Source organism: Cyanistes caeruleus, chromosome 20, assembly GCF_971803275.1.
Source record: "Cyanistes caeruleus chromosome 20, bCyaCae1.hap1.1, whole genome shotgun sequence".
NCBI classification, from domain to species: Eukaryota; Metazoa; Chordata; class Aves; order Passeriformes; family Paridae; genus Cyanistes; species Cyanistes caeruleus.
The window spans coordinates 7,377,999-7,400,210 of NC_141720.1; the positions used below are offsets into that span (position 1 = coordinate 7,377,999).

The window sequence follows — 22,212 nt, forward strand, 5'->3', positions numbered from 1 at the left end:
AGTGTCTTTCGCAAGTGTTGGATGCTCTGCCAAATATTTCAGCACTGGATGCTGTGTTTTGACTTGTTACATAAAAGTGGTGAGTTCTTCTCCAGCCCAGGTCCAGTAGATCCACTGGAAGGACTTGGTGTCACATCCAGGCTGGATGAAAAACCTGCACCTGCATTATGTAAAATGACAAAAGCAGATTTCCATAACTGCCCCTGAAATTTGGGGGATTCCCAGGTGGCTTTTAGGGCTCACCTGACTTTGGGACAGCTGATTCCTCTGCCAGGGAGGGAACTGAATCCAGGGGTCCATGGGTTCTCTCTGCTCCTCTTTTAGCCCTTTCCGTGGCCATGGGTCCCTTGCTGAAGAGACTTTGACCCCACAGGGCTGTGGGACCTCCTCAGTTTTGGGGTAGAGAAAGGAGCCTCTTGTCTGTTCTGGCTGTGAGCTGCAGCTACATGATCTTTGTGGCACTTGTGAGAGCTGGATAATTAGAAAATACTTTTCCTTCTTTGTCTTACGTGTCCTGATATTACACAGGATGGATATAAACCCCCTCTAGTCCTGATATTTATCCTTTTTTTTGGTCACCCAGCACTGAAGCCACCAGCAGCTTTAACTGGGGTGGAAGAAGTTTTTCTGAAAGCAGTGGACTAGAACTTAATTTCCTTCATATCTCAGCAACTCCATTTCCTTTGGCCCCTCCTTTCTCCTTTCTGCCAGGCCAAGCAGAAACTGCAGGCTCGGAACGATGGGCAAGGGGTGTGAGCTGTTCGGTTTCTGTATTCCTGGAAAGCTGGGAATTCTGCAGCACATGCAGGAGCTGCTGCTGCTGCTGTCCCCAACCTGCAAAGCCCAGCCAAGGAGGTTTTCTGCATCCACGGGCTCTGATGTGTTTGTCACTTCTGCTGGAAATTAAAATATCCCAGTGAGGTGGGAGTGGAGACAGGACTGGGCTGGCTCTGTCTCAACACAAGAGCTGTGGGAACTCATATCCTCCTTGTCAGGACTGAAACCAACCCCAAAGAGTTTTGTTTTTGGAAGTTGTCATTAATGAAAGGCTAGGCCTGGCTGGGGTTGTGAGGGGAGCAGCTCAAGAGCCCGGATGGAAACTTCCTCAGTCGTGTTCTGCTGCAAAAAAAAAAAAACCAAAAAACTTTTAAAAAGCCTGGCAGGAAAGGTTAGAGGAATTCCAAAATATTTCTCTAGCTAAACATTCTTCCAGTGGAAAAATTACTTCCTCTCATTAAAATTCAATTAGCTGTGAGGCTGTGAGGGTCTCTGTAGAGCTCTGGGGAGGGCTGACAAGGGGCCAAGCCTGAGCCCAGGTTGTACAAGCCAGGTTTTGTGCTGGGTTTGTTGTCCAAAACAGGAGTTTACAAATGGCAGGAGGAGCTCTTGCAGGGTTGGGAGGTTTCAAGCTGTGCCTGAGGGGATGAGACTGCAAAGGGTTTTTTTTTGAAGGGAGAGAGGGAAGGACAAAAATCCAACCCATGGTGGGAGATAAACTCTCTCTGCTGCAGTCAGAGGTGTTCCTGCAGTGCAGCAGCACTGGGGAAGTCAAGGGAATGTGTCTCAGTTTTAGGGGGATGAACTGCTCCTTTTAAAGTGCTTTTCTTTAACTGTAAATTAGAAACCAAGTCCTGGTGGTTGAGTGTGTGAATAGAGAGAGGGGGGAAGCTTGGGAAAGGCTTTTTCACAGAAAAAAACCCTAATTTTCAGCCTGAAACCCAGAGAGGCTTCCCAAAGCATCCTGGTGATGGCCATTTTCTGCCCATGGTCTGTCCCAGGAGCCACCTGGACCCCAGCAGGGACCAGGGTAATCCCACAGCTGGGGGATCTTTGTGTGGGGAAAGTGCTTCCCCAAAGTCTGGGGCAGGGAAATGTTTCCAGCCCTGGGCTGGATGGGCTGAATTTCACCCCTTTGTGAGGATGTTTGGGAAGAAGTTTAATGAGAAATTTGGTTTCTGCAGCAGGGCCCAGCCTTGTTTTTCTGCTCTGTGTTACTCCATGGATGGCCTGATGAGCAAAACGAGCTTTGTTCAGACTTTGCTGTTTCATTTTCCTGCTGCATTTCCCATTTTGTCTCCTGATTTGCCCATCAGGAATTGCTGTGTGCTGATAGAAGTCTTGAATAGCCCCTGGCTCCAGAGCTAGAGTTGGCATCACTAAATTGTGGTGTGGACATGGGTAAAAAATTGAGTAGTTTTTGGCAGAATTGCTGAGGACAGCCTAGGAACGAGTGGCTGCTTTTGCAGCCAATTATTTTTGGTTCATCTGTGTAAAATTTTGCAGCCTTGTCCCACACATTAAGTGGGGTTTTGACCCTCTTGGTTTGCAGCAGTGCCTGGAGTGGCTGAACTGACTTTTCCCATGTGTGGAAAAGCTCAGGGCATGAATATATTGCTTTTTAAGGTCACTTTTGGCTCCTTTAGAAGACAAGAGGAGTTAATTTTGTGCAGCTGAGTGCCATAACTGTGTCTCAGTGGTGTAGTTGGTGCTGTAAAACCCCAAGAAAAAAAAAGTGGATTCCTCTGATCTTGGCACCTGTGGCCAGGAGGGGCTGACAAAAATTGTGCCAAAGCCTGTCCTGGGATGGGACATGGCACCCTGGAGGGTGCTCAGAGATGCTGCTTTTGATTTCCTCTTCTCCTTTGTGATTTTTTTTTTGTTTTCCTGAAGACTATGAGTGAAATCAAGCCATCAGAAATGGAGGAAAGCGATTTGGGATGAGCCAGAGAGGCCGGGCAGGGTGCCAGAGGTGCTCTTAGGGCTGCAGAGAGTTCCAAGGCAGCACAGGACAAAGCAGGACAGACACATCAATGCTCCCAGCCCAGACATTGGGGCCCTTCAGGTGCTCTTGGGGTTGAAATGCCACTTCTCTTTTCATCTTGGGCCTTGTTTACACTTAAAAAAACAATTATCCCTGTGCTTGATAATCCCAGATTTCATTTCACTCTCGTCAGGGCTTTCTCCTTCCCTCCCCATGCTCTTGGCTGTGGTGTTTTCATCTCTGAGAAGTGCTCTTATTTTCCAAGTCCTGTAGGTTATTTTGCTGTGAGCTTGTAAGGTTGGATCAAAAGCTTTTGCTTTAGTAGAAGGAGTAGAAATAAAAGCACATTTTTGTACATGTGGGTGCATTTTATGGTGTTTTTTGCTGGTTTTTGGGGATGCTGAAGTTTCAGAGCCTCCTCTTGCAGGGAGATCTCCTGTTAACACATCAAACAACTCTGTCTACTCCAGGAGGAGATTTACTCTCTCTCTCTCTCTCTTCTCCCAGGGCTGATGTGCTGGGGTGCAGCAAACTTGGAGAAATTGGTGGTAATTTAAGTTAGACTTTCCCAGCACTCAGGGACGAATCATGGGAGCCTCAGGCCTAAATTCACATCTAATTCACATATGGACCCAATTTTGGCTCAGCACCTCTGTCTTGACTGTTCCTGGTGGCAGGAGGGTCCTGTGCAAATATCATCAGCAGTGCCAGGGTGCTGGGGAACACTTTTGCTAGATGGGAAGCAAGAAATCCCCTGATCCAGGAGGAATTTCTTCATGGAAGGGGTGGTCAGGCATTGGAATGGGCTGCACGGGGAGGTTTGGAACCCCCATCCCCGGAGGTGTCCAAGAAACACCTGGATGTGGCACTCAGGGCCCTGGTTTGTGACAAGGTGGGCATCAGGCACAGGCTGGACTCGATCTTGGAACCTTTTCCCACCTAAATAATCCTGGGATTTTGTGATCTTCACAGCAGGAGCATCCCCACAGCACCCCTGAGCTCAGGGTTGGACCCATCACATCCTGCAAGGTGTGAGCTCAACCCAGAGGCTCAGGAAGGAGAGAGGAAAGGCCCAAATTGATGACATTTTTGTTAAGCTTCAAAAACCATTTTTAAAAATTAATATTTTTTTTTTACTAACCTGGATTTGTCTGTCAGGATGCACCACGGATCCATGTTCCCATTTCTTTCTCCCTGCCTTGGCAAGCTGCTGAAAGTAGGTAATTTACAGAGCTGGCTGCCTGCTCCACTGGCCCTGCCAAATCTGATTTCACCTCCTTTGCTGCAGAGTCTTTCAGGGAGTGCAAAGAGGGGATGTTTTACACCACCACCATATACCACGGTGTGAGAGGATGGAAAATAAAACCTCCTGAGCCAGCATTTAGGGATCTTTATTGAAGATGTCTGTAGCTTTCCCCAGTCTCCTAATAATTCTCAGTTTGCTTGCTGGTTTTCTCGTCATTCCTTCTGCTTTGCCTTTTCTTTTTTAATTTTTTTTTTTTTTTTTCCAAAGGATCCTCTTTAAAACGGTGCATTTGAGACATATGGATTAAATCACAGCTCTGGGTTCTTCCAGGAGAGCAGTGCTGCCTAGAAAATGTCTGCAATTATTGAGGATTATGCCTCTGGATGGGTTTGCAATTAATGGGGAGGTTTTTGGGGCCGGAGTCCAAGCGATGCAGTCAATCTGATCAAAAATGTGAAATTTGGCCCCGTTTGGCAACACCTCAGCCTCAGCATCACCTTACACAGGTGCCCAGGGACGTCATCTGGTTTTATCAGGGAGGGAGAGGCAGCACCTGGGCCAGAATAAGAATTGCAAACCGGCTTGTAGAAGTGACTCTGTGCTTTCATTTCCACCCCAAACTGGCGCTGGCTCCTCTGACCCCTCCGTGCCAGGTGCCAGCGAGGAAAGTGAGAGCATGGCTGGAAACATCAGCTGGATTGTTTGCATACACTCTGCTGAAACTCTTGTTTTCCATTTCGATTCGCTGGGTAATTGCAGGTTCAGCCATCTGGCCTGCACTCAAGCTTGGTGACTGGGTCAGCCTTGCCTGTAATGATGGAGCCTCGTTAGTCATGATTACAAAATACACTTTTTCTTTTGGCTTTTTTTTAATTTTTTTTTTTATTTTTGGGTCGGTTTTTCTGTGGATTGTTTGTTTTTTTGGTTTGGTCAGTGGTAAATTCCATTTCATAAACTGTCGAAGCAACTGTGTTGGCATGTGTGGATAATTAGTGCAGTTTGCTGGTATCGAATGCCTGCGGGCCTCTGATAGCTTACAAAGCACTTTATTGTTCAAACAGATCATAAAAGTGCTTTTATTGATGTTTCAAACACTCCTGCAGTCTATCATTTATCTTTTCAGAGTGCCAAGTGAAACATCAGCCTTAGGAAGCTGCGTGGTCTTAGAGTTTGTCCAGATTTAAGGCCCAGTTTTAGGAGGTGCCACCATCACCACCAGGAGTGAAAAATATGAATTTTTAATGTTCTTCCCAACCCAAAGCAGTCTGGAATTCCATGATTTGGGCAGTTTTTGAGCCATGATGGCACTGTGGAGGGTTTTGTTGGCGAAGGGTGGGAAATGTGAGGAAATGGGGCACTTAGGCCTGGAATCCAGGATTAATGCCCTCGGGGAATTCCTGGTGGAGGATGTGGGACCTCATCCCTGTCTGAGGAACCACTGACCTCCTGCTGCTCCTGGTCACTGCAGCTGGGATGTGCCAGTGGAAAATCAACACCTTTTTTGCTATTGCTCCTCAGATAAGCAATTTGTAGCCTGATGGTTGGGTACCAGGGGCTCCTGCAGCGGAGTTGGTTTGGAGGAGCATTTTCCAAAGGGAATGGGCAGGGATTTCTGAGGGGAAATTTGGATCTGCCATGGGCAGGGGATGCTGCAGGGCTCTCCATCCCTGCTGGCCTGGAGGGGACAGCTTGTACCCCCTTCCCCTGGCCTGGGTCCCTCCTGCACAGTGGGGCAGAAAATTCAGAGGGAAACTGAGAGATCTCTGGGAAGCAAAACTCATCCTTCAGAGCAATTTCCATCCCCCCAGGGACTCTGTGGGATTTGAGGAGCTGTGTCTGGTTGTTCCTGACATCCCCCTGGCAGAGTTCTCTGTTTCAATGCTGGCAGGAGCAGCCCCAGGCTCGTTTGGGGTGATGGATGCTCGGAGGTGCGGGGTCATTACTCTTCCAGCACTGGCTCCCTTTGGAGTTTGTTTCCCCCTTCCTTGGATGGGAGGAGGGAGGAGGGGGATGGATTTCTTCCATGGAAAGTCTGAGGAGCAGGAGGCTGATTGCTGAGCCCAGACAGGCTGATGTAATGCTGGAAAGCTGCTCCTCTCTCCAGTGACATCATTCCAAGGTTTGCAGGGCTGGTGTGGACAGGGGGATCTGCAGGGACGAGGATGGAGTTTCAGGGGCAGGAAAAGCACCACAAAGGGATTCGGGAAGGCACAGCAAATGGATGTGTTTGGGAAAGTTGATTTTCCTCAGCTTGAGCAGTGGGGAAAAGCCAAATCCTTGTGCTTTGGGGGAGAAGTTTCCAGCTGAACGTTTTTGGCAGCATCCCTGAGCAAGATGGAAAAGGGATTTTTGGGAGCAGAGCGTGACAGGGCGCCCTGGCCCAAACCAGGGCATGTTCCACTTCCCTGCTCACTTGGGAACCTCATTCTACGTGGGAGGTTATTCACCAATTAGTCCTATTTGAATAAAAGTTAATGTTTTGCAGCAGAAGCCTGTAAATAAGAAAAGATCCTTTTCTATTTACAAAAGGGTGGGTGGGTTTGGATTGTTGCAGTGAATCTGTAGGAAGTAAAGGCTCATCTGAGCCAAACCCCAGGAGCTGGAGAAAGAGGATGATGAGGCTGGTCAGGGTTTGTTGTCAATCTGGCGGTGCTCAAGCTGCTGCTTCTCTACAATTTTGATCTTTCTTTGCTGTTTTCCTGCCTTTTGTCACTTCTCTGAGGGAGGTTTTCCCGTACCAGGACAGAGTAAAATTCCTTCCCAACCTAAAAACCTCTGGGCTGACTCCATGTTCACCCCATTCCCTCGTCACTCAGGCCCGAACAAATGAAACACATGTTCCTCACACATGGTGAGGTCTTTCTATTCCTTTTTTTTTCTTTTTGGAGGCAGTCTGGGCTGCCTGCCAAAACCCAGAGGAAAATCCAAGCCCACTCCAGACATCCCCAGCGTGCAGGTGTAGTCCTCACTCTGACAGAGTTGAGAGGGCTGAAATGGAAATGTTCCCAATAAACACATCCCCCCGGGATGGGAGCTGGAAGAGGGGATTCCTAATGATTTATGCAGAAGATTGGATGGGGATTGGGGTGTCTGGGAGGTTTCTATCCCCTGCAAGAACATGGAAAAAAAGTCCCTGAGCGTGAGCTCGTTGTTCTGCACACACAGCCAGCCCTGGCTGGGGTTCAGGAGGTCAGACCTGCTTGAACAAACAGAGCTTTGGCCACTGCAGGGGAAAGTGTGGGGAAAATCAGTGCTGAAAGTGAATTTTGGGCACTGTTCTCTGCTCTGGAATGGCTGCAAACGCTGCAGGGTTCTGCTGAGGCTTTGGTGCCTCACAGGAGCAAATTTATCTGCAGGTTTTGTGTGCCCTTCTCCCAGCTTGCTGCTCAGGGCGGTGAGATCCGAGCTGGGGATGCTCAGAATGGGAAAATCCAAGGGTGAAATCCGAGCTCTGGGGATACTCAGCCTCCACTGCCTCCAATCCTGTTATTCATGAGTTTGCTTTGGAGAACCTCATTTCTGGGATGAACTTTGTACTTGATTTTCAGGCCCCAGGGGGCACAAACCCAGCTCCCTTACTTGGGATGAAAATTTGGGGCACTATTTCATGGAACTATGCAGATTTAATGCTTAAAAACAATCACAGAACACCCTGAGCTGGAAGGGACCCACCAAAGATCATCCAAGTCCAACTCTAAGGGAAGATTTTACTTTTTTTAAAAATGCTGAATTTGAGGTGGCAGATGCTGCATGAAATAAATGAAACCCAAATCATTTTTCATGGACAAAAAAATAAAAACCCAATTGAAAAAAATACTTTGGGGTGTGAACATTAGCAAAGGGCACATTTTAGTTTCCTGGAAAAAGAGGGAGAAAGGTGTGTGGAGGAGAGGTGTCACACCTATGTTTGCACACCAGCTCAGCTTTCCATTCCCAGCTCTTTCCTGAGCAGCAAAATTTCCAGCAGTGGTGGGAATTAGCAACAGGAACCTGCACAAAGCCTCCTCCTCGGGTGGTCCCAGCAGGTCCCTGCTCCATGGTTGGGTGATTGTCGCCAGCCAGATGCAGGAAAATTCTTTTCCAACCAAAATTCGGTGTTCAGTTCAATTTTCTGAGTGTGTCAGCAGATCTCCCCAAGCCGAGGGTGTAATCCCACTTCTATCCCGAGATAACTTTGGCAGCCAGGTCTGTTTTCCCCCCATTACCTTTAATCCATAAAACCTGGATTCTGTGTTCGCCTCCTGGGACAGAAAATGTTCCAAGTGCTGATTAAATCCTCTGTGCACACAAAACCCCCTTGATCCTGAGCCACCTTGGTGTGGAGGAAAGCTCAGGGTGGATCTTGGGGGTGGAAATCCTGTCTGTGGGGCCGAGGAAACGGCAGCTCCACTTCCAGATTAATTTAGCTCTGAGGGGAAAAGATGGAGTGAAAGCAAGTTTTGGGTTTTTTAGGAGGCTTCAGCTGCTGTGGGGTGGGAGTGGGAAGCCCTGATGTGCTCTGGAATCCAAGAACCACCCTTTGGCACTGGGAGTGAGCCCAGGTGGAACTGGATCATTTTCAAGGTCTCTTCCATCCCAATCCATTCTGGGATCTCAGGATTTCTTTCCTGCCCCCTCCCTTTCTGTCCAAAGAGCAGCTGCTCCTCCAGCCTCTCTTGTTCACCGCCTTTCCCAAATCCTCTCCTTCCCTTTGCATCCCTGACCTCTGTGTGGCCAGAGGTGGGAATGAAACCCTCTGGATCTTTGGGATCAACACCTCCCAGGCAGACTCTGCCACCCTTTATTAACACTAAAACCCAAGCAAGTGCCTCCACTTTGTCTCTGTGAGCTCTCAAATCAGTAACTCAATCCAAAAGCTTTGCTTTACTCTGTATTTTCCTCGGTGAGAGACCCCCTCACAATCCACTGGTGTATCCATCCTCCTGTGGGCAGCAGAATTCCTCATTTTCCAGAGATGAAAGGGAAATAAATCAACGTGAAACCAGAGCCAGGGAAGGGTGCAGAGGGGGAAGACACAAAGGAGCAGCTTTGTGCTGTGCTTGTAATGAGGGGGAATCTGTTTTTAAACCATCCCTGATGGTTCACACATATGTCATGGAAAAAGAACTCCTCCAGTAAAAAGCCAGCCCTGGAGCTCCGGATTATTGGCTGATTATTTGATTTGGAGGGACAGAGGGAACTTGGAACGGGCGTGAGCAGGGCCTGGGTGAGGTGGTGACACTGGGGGGATGGAGTTTGGAGTGGGGAGAGGCAGCACTGAATGGAATGGTGAAGGAAATCGGGAACAGGGATCTGCAGGAACCAGGAGCAAAGTGCAGGCTGGGCAGCCTCGAGTTTGGGCTTACCTGGAGTTTTTGTAGACTGCACCTCCTCTCCAAGGAGAACTGCAGTTCCCCGTGGGGAGCCTGGATAACAGGGCCCTGCTGAGCTCCTGGGCTGTGCATGGGGACAGCAGCCGGGCTGTGGGGCTGCTGGAGCCCTACTGAGCTGGGGATGTCACCTTTGCGAGGTGACAGCAGGAGCTGGAGAGTGGTGGCACAGCTCAGGCTGGCCTGGGCTACCTGGTGCTCAGAGAGCAGGGGAGGACAAGGGGAAACGGGGCCTTGGGAATCTTCCAGGGATCCCTAATGAATGGGATGAGGAAAATGGAGAAAATCTCTTTTTGAGCCTGGCCTGTGGAGCGCAGGGCATTGAGCGTTACTCGGGGTACCCCGCACACAAAACGAGGGGATTCTTTCAGAATTGCCTCTGGCCCCATGCTCTCCCCATCCCAGCATTGTTCAGTGCCAGTTCCAGGGCTGGCACGGCAGGGCACACAATGCCAGCCATTCATTTGGCCCCATTCAGTTTGCACAGGCCTGGCCTGGGCTTTTGTGGGATTTTTCTTTTCCTTTTCTCTTTTTTGAAATTTCCACGCTGGACACTGAAGGTCAGGCTGACCCTCTCCTCATTTATGGAAATGCCTCCCACAATGTGCAGGCCATGATTCCAGAGGGTCTAAATGAGGTTTTTGGGATGCTGTCCGTGGGATTGAGCCTTGCTTGGCACATGGGATGCTCGGGGTGGCTCTCAGGGACAGCACCACCATGTCACCCTGACCCATTGCTTTGTCCCTGCATGGAAATTTCTTTTCCTGTCTGTCAAGATGAGGTTAAAATTGCAAAATCCCATTTCTAGGTGCTCCCTGAGTTATCCTGCATAAGCATATCCAGGCAAGCAAATGCTTTGAGCAAGGATAAAGAGATTTTTTTTTGGTGAATAGTCTCATTTGCTGCTTCAGAAGCATAATCTGACTTGATGCTTCAATTAGGGAACAAAACCACTCCGTGTGAATGTACCTGAGCCAAATCAGCTCCTGTTGGAAAATAATGGGAAGGAACTGCTGGAAAAACTGCTGCTGAGGGGGTTTTTCACACTGGTGGTTTTGTGAAAGCTCTGGAATAGAGAATAACTTAAAGGAAGGGTAAAAAAAAACAATGTTTGAATTCTGGAGAGGTATCTGAGGCATAGATTCAGGGGTTTGAGGGATCTCTTGCCATGAAGTCCCTCTCAGGGGCTGGGATTAATATTATAAACAGATGGAGGGTGCCTTGATTAAAAAATACCTGAAAATTCACTTTTGAGCAGCCTTTCAAGGATTCCTTTCAAAGTTATCCTCTGGATTTCCACAAGGAATTTACCCTCTGGAGGGGGAGAAGGAAAAACCAGCTGTTCAGGGACCACATCCATAAAAATGGATGCAAAAGCAGCGAGAGCACATGGTGATTGTGGGGCCTCTATTCTTAGGGCTGTAATTTGTGTGTAGAATGACATAAATGCTGATTTGGAGCCACCAAATGAGGAGTTTGAAGGCAGAAATCACAGAGTGCCAGGCTGCTGTGTGGTCATAGAGGGGAAAAAATAACTCCAAGCAGTGTTTGGAGGGGCAGGAATGATTCCAAGTGTGTTGTACAGACGGAGCAGCCACTGGAAAGGCTCATCTGAGGTCACCTGGGTGGCAGTGCCAGCCTGGATCTGCTGACAGCTATCCACAGACCCTTGGCATCTGCTGTATCCCATGAAATCCCTCGGGAATCTCCTTAGCTGAGACCTGGACATGCTCCCTTTCTTCCTCCATCTGTCTTGGGGCTGGAAAATTGAGGAGAACGGGTTTTGGTTTTTTTTCCATGGATAGGCACAAAGGCAAGGAAAACTGCTCATTTTGTGGTGCCTCAGCTCATCTTTTTCCAGCAGCTGTGGGAATTGGGAAGCTCAGAGATGCTCTGGGATTAGTCAGGCCTGGATTCCTTCTAATTTGTGTCTCGTGGTTGTCTCAGCTTCTGGTAGGGACATGAAAGGGGTGGTGGGGACATTAAAGAGATGTTTGGTGCGTGCCTGGGTCTGATCAGATGAGAGGGATGATTTCTTTTCCTGAGCTGTCTGTTTCCATGACATTTATGGCAGTTTAATTATCCCAAGCCTCTTCTCCCTGTCACAAGTGATTGAAATCAGCCATCAGATGGAAGAATTATTGGGATAGACGGACACACCTGCGGCTGCACAGAGGGATCACCCAGGGCATGATTTTGGGGGGAAAGCAGCCAAAAAAATGCAGTGTTATCCTAATGAATTGATGAGAGGAGAGAGTTTCCTCATGGCTGGCTTTAAACCTTCAGATGAAATCACTCCACGTGGTTTCTGGTGCCCATGAGGTGAATATTTAGGGACAAACAGTTGTAAACACAGAGTGAAGGTGTTTCCCTCTAGGAAATGCCTACAACAGCTCTACTCCAAGTGTTTTCTCTGAGTAAGATCCTTGTAGGGAGAGATCCAGCCCTGCCTGAGCTCCTTGTGGGGGTTAAAAATGAGCTGGTTGTGACTGGAGGCCCCATTAATGCCCCACACAGGAGAGCTTTGCTGAGGACCCAGGTCTGACCTCACCTCCCCCCTTCCCTGGGACGTGGTTTGGCTGTGCCAAGCACACCCCAAACCTGCCTAACTCTCCTTCCAGCTCTTCTCAGAACCGAGTTTCCTCCTTCTCAATCAAAACTGGACAGGGGAACAGCAGGTCAGACTCTTTGCTGTGTTCATGGGAGCTTGGGAGCGGCCAAAGAAAACTGAGACACTTTGGGAGAGTGTTCTGCAGGAAGGTTTTTTACCTATTTTTTTCCCCTTCTGCCCCTGAAATCGAAGGGACACCTTGCCCAGCAGCTCCAAACTAAGCCAGCAGAGCAGTTATTTCTTCCAGACAAGCCTGGTTTGTGGCATGGGTTAATTAGATCCAAATTAGATCCAGTGCAAGGTTCCCAACCCAGGGCAGTGAGAACCTCTGGTGACAGCTCCAGCTCCTGTCCTGCAGCAGGGACAGAAATCTTCCAGAATTACCCAAATCTGGGTGTTTTATCCTCTCTCAGTGGAGGAGCTGGTTGAAGACATCTGAAAGTGTCACAAGGACAAATATCCAGGCTTAGAGAGCCAAAATCAGCCTCAGCCACCTGGCTGTGGCATCACTGAGACCCCTCAGGGCTATCAGCACCCAGGGAACACCCAGGCAGGGGCAGCTGCATGTGTGGACATTTATAAACCACCTCTGAGGGGTGACCCACCATGCAGCTGCTGCTTTGGAGAGAAAATATTCACTTCAATGGGATGAAATTTGAACTACAGTTTAATAAAAACCTGTGGCTCAGGTTCCTGGCTCTTCACATGTGTTTCTGATCTGCTGGGGGGGCTCAGGCCATCTGCTCAGAGCACACAATTAAAAAAGAAAAGTTTAAAAATGCTCGTTTTGCAAATATAAAGACTGACTTTGCTCTCAGGTTTCATTTTCCTATAGTGATGTTCTCTCTTTATTGGGATGGAGAGAAGTGGGGCTGTCAGGGGGCTCTTCTTTCCTTTCTTTCTATTCTTTGCCCTTTAAAAAACTGAACTGTGCCATTATTTTTCCCCTCTTTGCAAAAGAGCTGCAGAAACCTCTGGTATTATTTTTGCCTCTCATATGATTTTTGCCTGTGCTAGCACAGGGTTTGGCCAGGGTGGAGAGAAGGAGGGAATATAAAGCAGCCTTTTGTCCCAGCAGCCCCTCTCCCAGTCCACCCTCCCTTCCAGACTGGGACTGCAGAAACCATTCAGCCCCATCCTGCTTTCCATGGCCAGCACCGATTGTTTTGCACCCAAAAACCCCGGGAGATAAATTGTGGTTTGTTCAACAGACATAAATATATAAAAATAGCCAAGCAGGGCGGCTGAGCAGGTTGTTGATTTAAGGATATCTCTCTCTGGGTGTTTTTAACAGCTTTATTATTTTTTTAAGGCACCTTGGCTGCCTTTTCCCTTTCCTGCAGTCCCCAGTGCTTGGCTGCTGCTCTCTGGCCGTACCTCCCCATCCCACCGAGGAGCTCGTGGGCTCGGGGAGGAGAAATGCAGACAAATCCAGTTTTGAGAAGGAGCTGGCTGAGCAGGGAAAGTGAAGTGGAAGTGAAAACCCAAATCTTGCCAATATTTGGTCCCAAAGGGCTGCAGTGGTGATGCCACCAGGCTCCCAGGGCTGATGTCAGGCAGGAGGAAAACCAGAAGCTGTGGGATCATTTTTCCTCAGGGTGGCTCCTGCTCTCTGGTGGAATCCCCTGCAGCAAACACTGAACAACCACTGAAAAACCACTTTTGTGCTGTGAAGGGGAGCTCACAGCCCACGTCTGGTGGTTTGGAGCTCCAGACATGAGTCAGGGGACAGCTGGACACGTCCCCTGGCTGGGAGGGGCCTGCCTGGCCCGGGATGCAGGGACAGGGCTCTCAAACCTCACTCCACTTCTTCCTGCTTGTGTTCCCTGCCTTAAATCTTCCCATTTCCTACAGGAAATCCCAGCTGTGCCTCTTGTGCTCTGTCCCACCGCGCCAGGATGGAGGAGGGCTGGGTAGGACAGTCCTGCTGAGGGATGCTCTGCCCTTCCCACAGTGCCTCTTCCAGCTTGGAAAACCCAAAAAAACCCTGGAGAAATGCACTGCTAGGATGGCCTTGCAGTAAATACTTTGTAGGTTTGCTTTTTCCTGTGTTCCTGCCAACATTCCCTGTTTTCTGAGCTGCCTCTGCCTCAAGGATTGTTTTGCTCTCTGCCCCGTGTCCCAAAAATTCCTGCATCTGAATTAAATGACACATTGTTAATTTGCCTGGGCTGGAGTTTTTCCCACTCTTTTGGTCAATTTTTCGACAAAGACTCAATCTCCAAGGTCTGGGCACTGGCAGAGGGCTGGGGAAGTTGGATTGCTGTGGTGGAAGCAAAGCTCATTTCTGGGACACGGTGTGCAGGCAACGCTTCATCCCAGCACTGCAGCCCCTCAGGCAGGGCAAGGCTGAGGAGGGTGAAATACGAAGGCTGAAGCAGCACCAGAGCTTTTGGGGATCTTCAAAGATTGGGTGTTTCTCTGAAAGGATGGAGGCCTCGGGTGAAGTGGCTGGGGTGGAAGCAGTGCTGGGTAGAAGGGGAGTCTGGAGCTTGGCCTGGGCTCTTGCCCCATCATGAAATGTCCATTTGAGCCTGGTCAGGCTTTTACATTTTTCTGTTGTCTCCAGGGCACCCCTGGTCCCTGGAGGAGAAGCTGTGGGGCAGGAGGTGACACTGAGGGGAGCAGGGGGCAGCTGAGGAGAGGGGGAGCTCAGAGCTGTCACAGGGAACTGCAGGGAGCAAAGGGGTTTGGGGCTGTCAGCATTTGGTGAGGATTCCAGGGAAAGCAGCAGGAAAGAGCCAGCCGTGATTAATGGGCTTGACAAACTTGGGAAGGCAAGAAAATCTTTTCCCCCCATTGAGAGAGGGAAGCTGGAAGGTGGCTGGAAAGCACTGCCATGTAAATAATCCATCCTGGGGTGAATCCTGGGGGTGTTGCCTCTGGGAATGAGCTCTGAGTTCACAAAAAAAAGGACTTTGGCATCAGCTCTGGCTCCTCAGCTGCTCAGAGGGTGCTCGGGGTTGTGCCTGCCGGGGAGTGTTTGCTTTAGGGCAGGGGTTACTGACTCTGGGATTGGGATGGGAAGTATCCACCTTGGATATGGAAATGAACCTTGTGTTGGTGCCTCCTGCCCTGCCATGGAGTCCTTGACTGGTATTTGGGTGTTGGCAGAGCGACAGCTTCTTCAGGAGAGCTTTCCAGAATTAGCAAAGCCATCTGGCTTTTGTTCCCCTCTGAGGGAATGGCTTGTCCTTCCCTTCCAGTGAGGAGTCCTTGCTAAACTGCTCCACAATTGGATTTGGGATAGCACACAGACAGACCTAAAGTGTTCTGTGGGCTCTGCAAGCAGCCCTTTGCTCCAAAAAGCCCCTTAATTTTAAGGCATGAGTCTTAATTTAATTTTAAACAACAGCCACGAGGCTGCTGGCCCGAGGATCCAGCAGTTATGGGTGGAAGAAATAGGATTTGGTCTTGTGTTGGGGCAGGGCTGGGCGCTGGAGCCAGCAGGGAGAAGTCCCAGGGTTCAGGGAAGGGGACAAGGAGGGGACCACACTCCCCTGCCTTATTCCTTCAAATCCAGCAGCCAGGAGGAACAGCGAGCTCATGGATCCTCACATGATGGGAAATTGGCTTCCTCCCAGGGATTGTAAAATAGAAAGGTTGAGAAATTACCAGAGAGGTTAATTACCATCGAGCCAGAGGGCTGATTTCCCTCTTGCTGCTGTGGTCAGGGGAAGAGGCTGGTGGGCTGTGATAATTGCTGTGTTTGTGTTCTGCAAGCCCAACATCAGGGATGCTCCTGGCTGGGCTGGGGCTGCAGGACTGGGCTGAGGGGTTTCCTGGAGTCCCCACACAGAGATCCAGTGAAAACCAGAAACTTTTCCCAGCCCTCAAGGGGGTCTGGAGCCACATTTAGTCCTGGTGAGACTTCTCTCCCTGCTCTGTTTAATTGAAGCTGTATTTTCCAAAGAGGGCTGGGCAGAGGCTCCTCTCTGAGTGCCCAGAGCAGCAGGAGCTGTTCCTGTGGTAACCCCAGAGCTGGGACAGCAGAGCAGCCCCATCCAACCCTGCAGCCCCTCTGAGCAGGATGGGACACAAACATCCAGCTGGATTTAGCCAAACCACCAGGAATCTGTAGCTGAGTCACGGCTGTGTGTGAGCTCCTTTTTTTTTTGTTGTTATTTTTAATTTATTATTATTTAGTCAAACTTTCAACAATTGCCTTCCAATTTTGTAGTGCAGCCACTCTGGGAGCCCAAAGGAGGCTCTTCAGGCACAGGCTGCTCTGTCTGGTGAGGTCACTCCTGTCTGTGGATGGCCAGGAGAGGGCTCAGGACAGGGGGACAGGGACTGGGGGGATGCTGAGGCTTTGTTTGACCCCATTGCTGCAGTTTTGCTGCTTTTCTGGAGCTGTTGTGTTTAAAGGAAGGGCTCTGGGATGCTCTGAGCACCTCCAGCACTGCTGATTTTTGGGGTTTCCATGTGGCAGAGCTGGGGTTGTGGCGATTCCTGAGCCCCTCTTTGCTGATGTCTCCAACAGCACTTTGACTCTGAGAATCCTTGGGAAGTGCTGGTGACAGGATTTATCAAGTGGAATATCCGAGGGCTGCCAGGCTGGCTCCAGGACAGGGATTAGGGATTTTGGAGGCTGAGCTTCCACTTCATCCTGGAGCTGCACTGAACCCCTGCCCCTCTTCAGCCTCTGACTGGGATTGGGGTTCTGGACCCAGGGAGTTTGTCAGGATAAATCCCAATAATTGTGAAGATTTCACGTTACCGTTGTTCACCCTGGGCCTGTGTTTATCCAGTTTAAATGCAGGAGTTTCCAAAAGCACATCCAGCAGGATTTACTCTTAGGGAATCTCAGACTTTTGGGGTGATGTCCTAACCCGAGTCCAGTTAATAATCAATGGGAGCCCTGAAAAATCCCAGGATTCAGGGAGCTGCTGCCAGTGCCAGATGAAGTCACTCTGATCCTCCTCCCCAGCTGTTTTTTTTTTTCTCATTGAACCACAACGATTCCTCCGAGTTCCTGAAGTTGATGTCATTGGAAGTGATGTGACATTTTTTGCACGCATATAGAATAAGTGTTAAAAAATGCTCCAGAAAGAGCTTTTCCAGCCTTGTCTGGGAGCTGGCTGGGGAGTTGAGTTAAACTGGCTTTGATGGAAATTAATCCATAAAGCAAATGAGTCATCAGGCATAAATGGCTTTACCATAAATGTCAGGCAGATCCTTACTGGTCCTGACAGTTAGCACTTCCATCTGTCTGGTGGAGCAAATGAAACCCTCACAACTCACACTCCTGTTCAGAAATGTGCTGTCCTGCCTCTTCCTCTTCACCAGAAGTTTTAGCAATAAAGGCCAAAATGTGATTTATCCCCTTTTTTTAAACACTGCCTCTACTAATGGATGAGATTGTGGTTATTTGCAGGCAAATTTAAAAAAAAAAAAAAATTAAAAAAATAAAAAAGACAAGATTTTTTATTCTCTGCTTCATTTTTTTTTTTTGTTAAACAAGCAAAACACAACTGAGCTCAGCCTCTGGATGCTACCAAGTGTTCCAGTCACTGGATAACTTCCTTGAACCTTGTGCCCAACTCATTGCCAGACCAAAAAAGAACTTTTCCCACTGTGTGGGTGGCTGGAGGATGCTGCTGGTGACTTCTACAAAGCAACACCAGAGTGTTTCTGTCTTGCTCCCTGCCTAAAATAACTCATTACTTGAAAATAAGTCTTTGATTTAGCTGGTCAGGTCTTTAAACCCCTTTATTGGCGCATTTTTAAGTTGTCTCTCAGAAAACCCTGTCCCACACAGATGTGCAGGATTAACGGGATCTTCGTTAGCGCTGCAAAAATCCAACTGGGAAGGGGATTTTGGGGTGGTTTGTGACCAAAACAGGGAAACAAACAGACACTTGAGGGAGGAATGGGAGCAGGGCTGGCTCCCCTCTGCCAGCCAGATCCCTGCATCCCTGGGCACAATTTATTAGCGGCAACACACTCGAGAGGACACAAAAGGCTCCCGAACCTCCCAGCGCGGCTCGCTCTATTTAAAGTCGGCTTTTTAAATCACAGAAATGGGGCTCTTGACAGCAGAGCTTTGTGCAGCTTTTGTGAGGTGCAGATAGTGGGGCTTTTTACTGCGGGCTAAATTAGCCCATTTTATTGTTTGGCGCTGAGGGATGAGGTCAATTGACTGGGAATCTTGCTAACAAGGTTTTTACTCCTGTCTGCTTTTTACAAGTGTTAGCACGGGGTATCCCCCAGTGCTGGGTGCTTGCTGGGACTAAAACAAAGATGAATGGGCTGAGCTCTGCTCCTTCCCCCTGCCCTGAGCTGCTCAGCCCCTGGCTCTGTGCTGGGCCTTGGGCGCTCCCCGGGGCTCTCATTCGGGCCCCAAATTCGGGAGCCTCCTGGATTTTGCACGCTGGAAGAAGACAAGGATGAGCTTTGGTGATTGATTGGGTTTGAAGAGGAAAGGGGAAATAGCAGCCTGTGGAGCGATGCTGGTGAAGCGTGGTGGGCTCTGACGGAGCCGTCTGATGCTTTTTCCCGGCGCTCCCCGCATCCCAAATTTATTCAGTTACACACTGATTTTCCCAAGTTCTTGACCCAGAATGAGCAGGAAGCTTCCCCTGCTCAGCCTCCCCCTCTCACTCAGCACAAACCATGGAGCCCACGCTGTCCTTTGGTGTGTTCAGGTTCAGTTCTCTGCTGTGGGATTTCCAGGCGGGTTTTTTTTCCCGTATTCTCCAAGGATCTCTCTCTCTGAGGATGCCCAGGCTCCTGCAGGGAAGCAGGGTGGGATCAAGGTTTTCTCCCCATCCATAGCTCAGGAGCTGCCATCAGCTGAGACTAAAAACAAACCCAGCTTTAGCAAATTCTCCTCTGCTTAACCTTTGGCACTGTGTTTAGCCAAGATGCCTTTCCTTGCTTTATCTGTTCCTTGAGGAAACGCAGTTCCAGCCCTGGTCACTTATGGGATGCAGCCTATCAGCTCTCCGTGAGGTGTAAATCCAACCTTATCAGGGAGAAAAAGCTTTTTCAGCCTCCCCTGCCTCTTGGAGACAAGTCCCAGGTCTGCTTTGGGGCTGGTTTATTTCAGCTTATCCCAACAATGCCAGGCACTTCCCATCTTCCCATGGAAAACCGGGAGCTTCAAGCACCTGAGGGAGAGAAGGGCACAAATGGCTTAGCTGAGGTGTCAGGGAGGGGTGCCCAAGGTCCTGTGGGCACAAATAGCAGCTGGGAGGGTTTTCACATCATCACATCACATCAAGGAAATTTCACATCAAGGAAATCCACAGATTTCCTTGGCTGGCTTGGGTATTCCCTGCTGGAGGGAATTCCAAAGGAGCAGGTTTGGAGCCCTAGGGTGCCTTTGGAGACAGGGGTGGTTATGTAATTTATAACCTGAGTGCCCCCACTTGGGCTGGGGGATGTCCTGGAGGTCCCACCATGGCCCAGCTCCCCCCTGGGTGCCATGGGCAGGTGGTGGCCGGAGCTGCTTGGAAAAGAGAAATGTTCTACCAGGCAAAACACTTGGGATTTTGTGTTTTCCCAATACTCTAAGCCCAGTTTTGGTGGTTACATTGCAAAAGAAAAAGCTGGAATAGTAATAGCAGGAGTGGATTTATATTTAAAAGAAAAAGGAAAGGGAAGGAAAGATGTTTCTCGTTTTAAAAACGGAAAATTGAAACCCACTTTGCAGAGGTCTCTGTTAATTTTGTAAAGGTTATTCACTGGAAACAATGACTAATGAGCTCCAGTGAATGCTCCTTGAAGGGTGGCTGGGGTAGGTCTGAGAGGTGCCCAGATGTTCATGAGCTGCTGCAGGGAGGGAAGTGACAACCTGGGAATGGAGGAGGGAGCTCCAGGCAGCTCTGAGCTGCTCCTTCCCCCCAGGGCTGGTGTGACCAGGGCTCCTGGTGACCTCCTTTCCCTTCCCAGTGGATCTCTGCCTAAAATGTGATCAGCATTCCCTTTTTTGGGGGTGGAAGTCAGTGGGACACATCCATGATCCAGCGACACCAAGGCAGATTTGGGCCATAATTTCAAAAATATCCTTTTCCACGGGGCTGTTTGCCAGTCTGGCCAGGCTCCCTTTGGAGCTTCTGGTTCCTATTACTGCCCAAATCATCCTCCCAGTTTTGCTGTAATGCTCCTGCTTCTCTCCCTGATGCTTTAGACATGTTTGTCTATTATTAAATAGGAATATTTTTTTCCCTCTCCTAATTAAAGTATCAGCTCAAAGCATCCAAGTAGTAAAGTCTTATGTAACTGTCTGCTGAATGAACTGGATTTTGGCATCGTGGTTGAGCAGCGTGGTGGCTCTTCAGGAACTCAAGAGCAATTCCTGCTCTGACCTTCGGGCTGTGGCTGCAGGGAGCAGCTGCTCCATTAACCAGCCCTGGTGCCTAATGAGCTTCCTCTGCACCTGGTTTTTAGTACAAAAATCCTCTCTTTGGTTCTTTGCTGGGTTTATCAGAGGCATTTCTAATCTCTCGCTGTGTCTGAGGGTGGAACATGGAGGTGAGGCAAGATGTAAAATGTGATGTGAGTGACAGATGATGTGAGACCAGCTGGTGGGCTGGGAGAAGCAGAGAAGTTTTGAGGCCAATAAGCAGATTTTGGAACTGGACAGGGTGACTCTGCAGCCCTGCACAGGGCCAGGTGGAAAGGAGTTGTTTTATTGCTGATTTAGGGGCTACAAAGCTCTTTTCTCTTATTTTTCCTGCACCTACCTTGCTTGGAGCTGTCAGTGCTGTGGTACTGGGTGATTTGTCTTTTGGGGAGGTGGATTTGGGGCTGGGGATGAAGCACAATGGGTTCACACCTCGTGGAGCAGCTCAAGGAAAGCAGCTGCTCCCTGGACATGGAGGTTTTCCCCTGGCTCATGTCAGGAAGGTGGCCCTGCCACGTGTTTTGCTTTTCATTTCTTTGTGTTTCTGGCTTTGGCTGCAGCCTCATGCTGGTGTCCCCAGCCATCCCTGACCCTCTGTGCTCCCCTCCCTGCAGGGTGACATCCAGCAGCTCCTGATCGTGGCAGACCCGCGGGCAGCCCTGGAGTACTGTGAGCACTACAGCCCCGACTGTGACACCGCCATCCCCGACTCCCCCCAGTCCCAGGACCCCAACCAGGATGAATACGTGAGTCTCTCGGGATGGTTTGGGGCAGAATCACCAATATTTGGGTTTGTATCACCCTTGCAAACACGTGGCTCCTTCCTCCTGCTCAGCTTCCCCACGGTTCCTCTCCAGCATCCAAGACTGAGCTTGTTCTTAGGATTTGCAGGTTTTGGGTTTGGCTCTTGGGAGTTCCCTTCTTTCTGAGCTCCTCCCATTTCCAAAGAATGAAAGGAGCATCCTCTTGGAGCTCAGAAACACAGGAGAGACAACGTGACCCAAGTGTGGATCAATGCCCTTCCCTGGCAGCTCCACTCCTGTCCTGTCCAGACCAGCACCTGTTTCTAGATTTCAAGTTGTACTGTTGGACCTGTAAAAGGATTAAACAGTTCTGTCTCAATATTTGTCTGTGAAACAGCAGGTGTTAAAGGAGGGAGAACCATATTTCCCCTGGATTTGATTTGAATTTCATTTTGGCAGAAATGCTCCCAGGTCATCCCTAGAAGCTGCTGTGCCCAATAATTTTTGTCCAAAGGGTTAACCCCAGGGCTTTTCTTTAAAAAAAGAAAACACAATAAAAAAAGCTGGTGCAGGATGCATTTGTATGTTTTGTTGCCCAGTCAGAAATGTCTGGGTGATTTTTAATGAGCATCACCTTTTTAATTTTGCCCTTTTTTAAGTGGCCTCAGCTCGTGGCAGTGGCTGTCTGGCATCCTGAGCCACTCTCTTGGGCTGATTTGCTTTCAGCTGAGCCCAGACCTGCAGGGTCAGGGAATCCCCATGAACCAGTAATGCCATCAGTTTATCTTTGGGATTAGATTAATCCAGCACCTAAGCAGGGCTTTGGGATGTTCACGGTGAGGCGCAGCCCCAGGGAAGCACCGCGACTGCTCCGCCAGCGCTTCTGGAGAAACAATAAATAAGACAAATAAAACAGCACTTCGGTGGAAATCTGTGGCAGCAAGAAAATAAAACTCTTCTTTCAGAGCCAGCAGTCCAACAAGAGCTGGCTTGTCCCGAGGCTGTGTTGCTCCATGTAGGAATAACTCCTCCACGCGCCGGCGGCCGCTGCCAGCGAGAGCTGGGCTGGCGAGGAGCGGAGCCGTGCCCGGCTGGAACCAGCGCCTTTGTTTGGCTGTCTTGCTGAAGAATG

General features: G+C 49.4%; 1 protein-coding gene across 3 annotated transcripts in view; it reads left to right on the forward strand.

The window, feature by feature from the left end:
- Window positions 1-22,212, forward strand: part of COL5A1 (collagen type V alpha 1 chain) — a 132,634-nt gene that overhangs the window by 37,165 nt on the left and 73,257 nt on the right. For all 3 annotated transcript variants that reach the window (XR_015278313.1, XM_086858824.1, XM_086858825.1), the window contains exon 5: window positions 20,952-21,083. Coding sequence is in view for 2 of the 3 variants with exons in the window: in XM_086858824.1 (XP_086714950.1) it covers window positions 20,952-21,083 (132 nt within the window). In the remaining variant the exon portion in view is untranslated. The remainder of the gene's footprint in view (window positions 1-20,951; window positions 21,084-22,212) is intronic.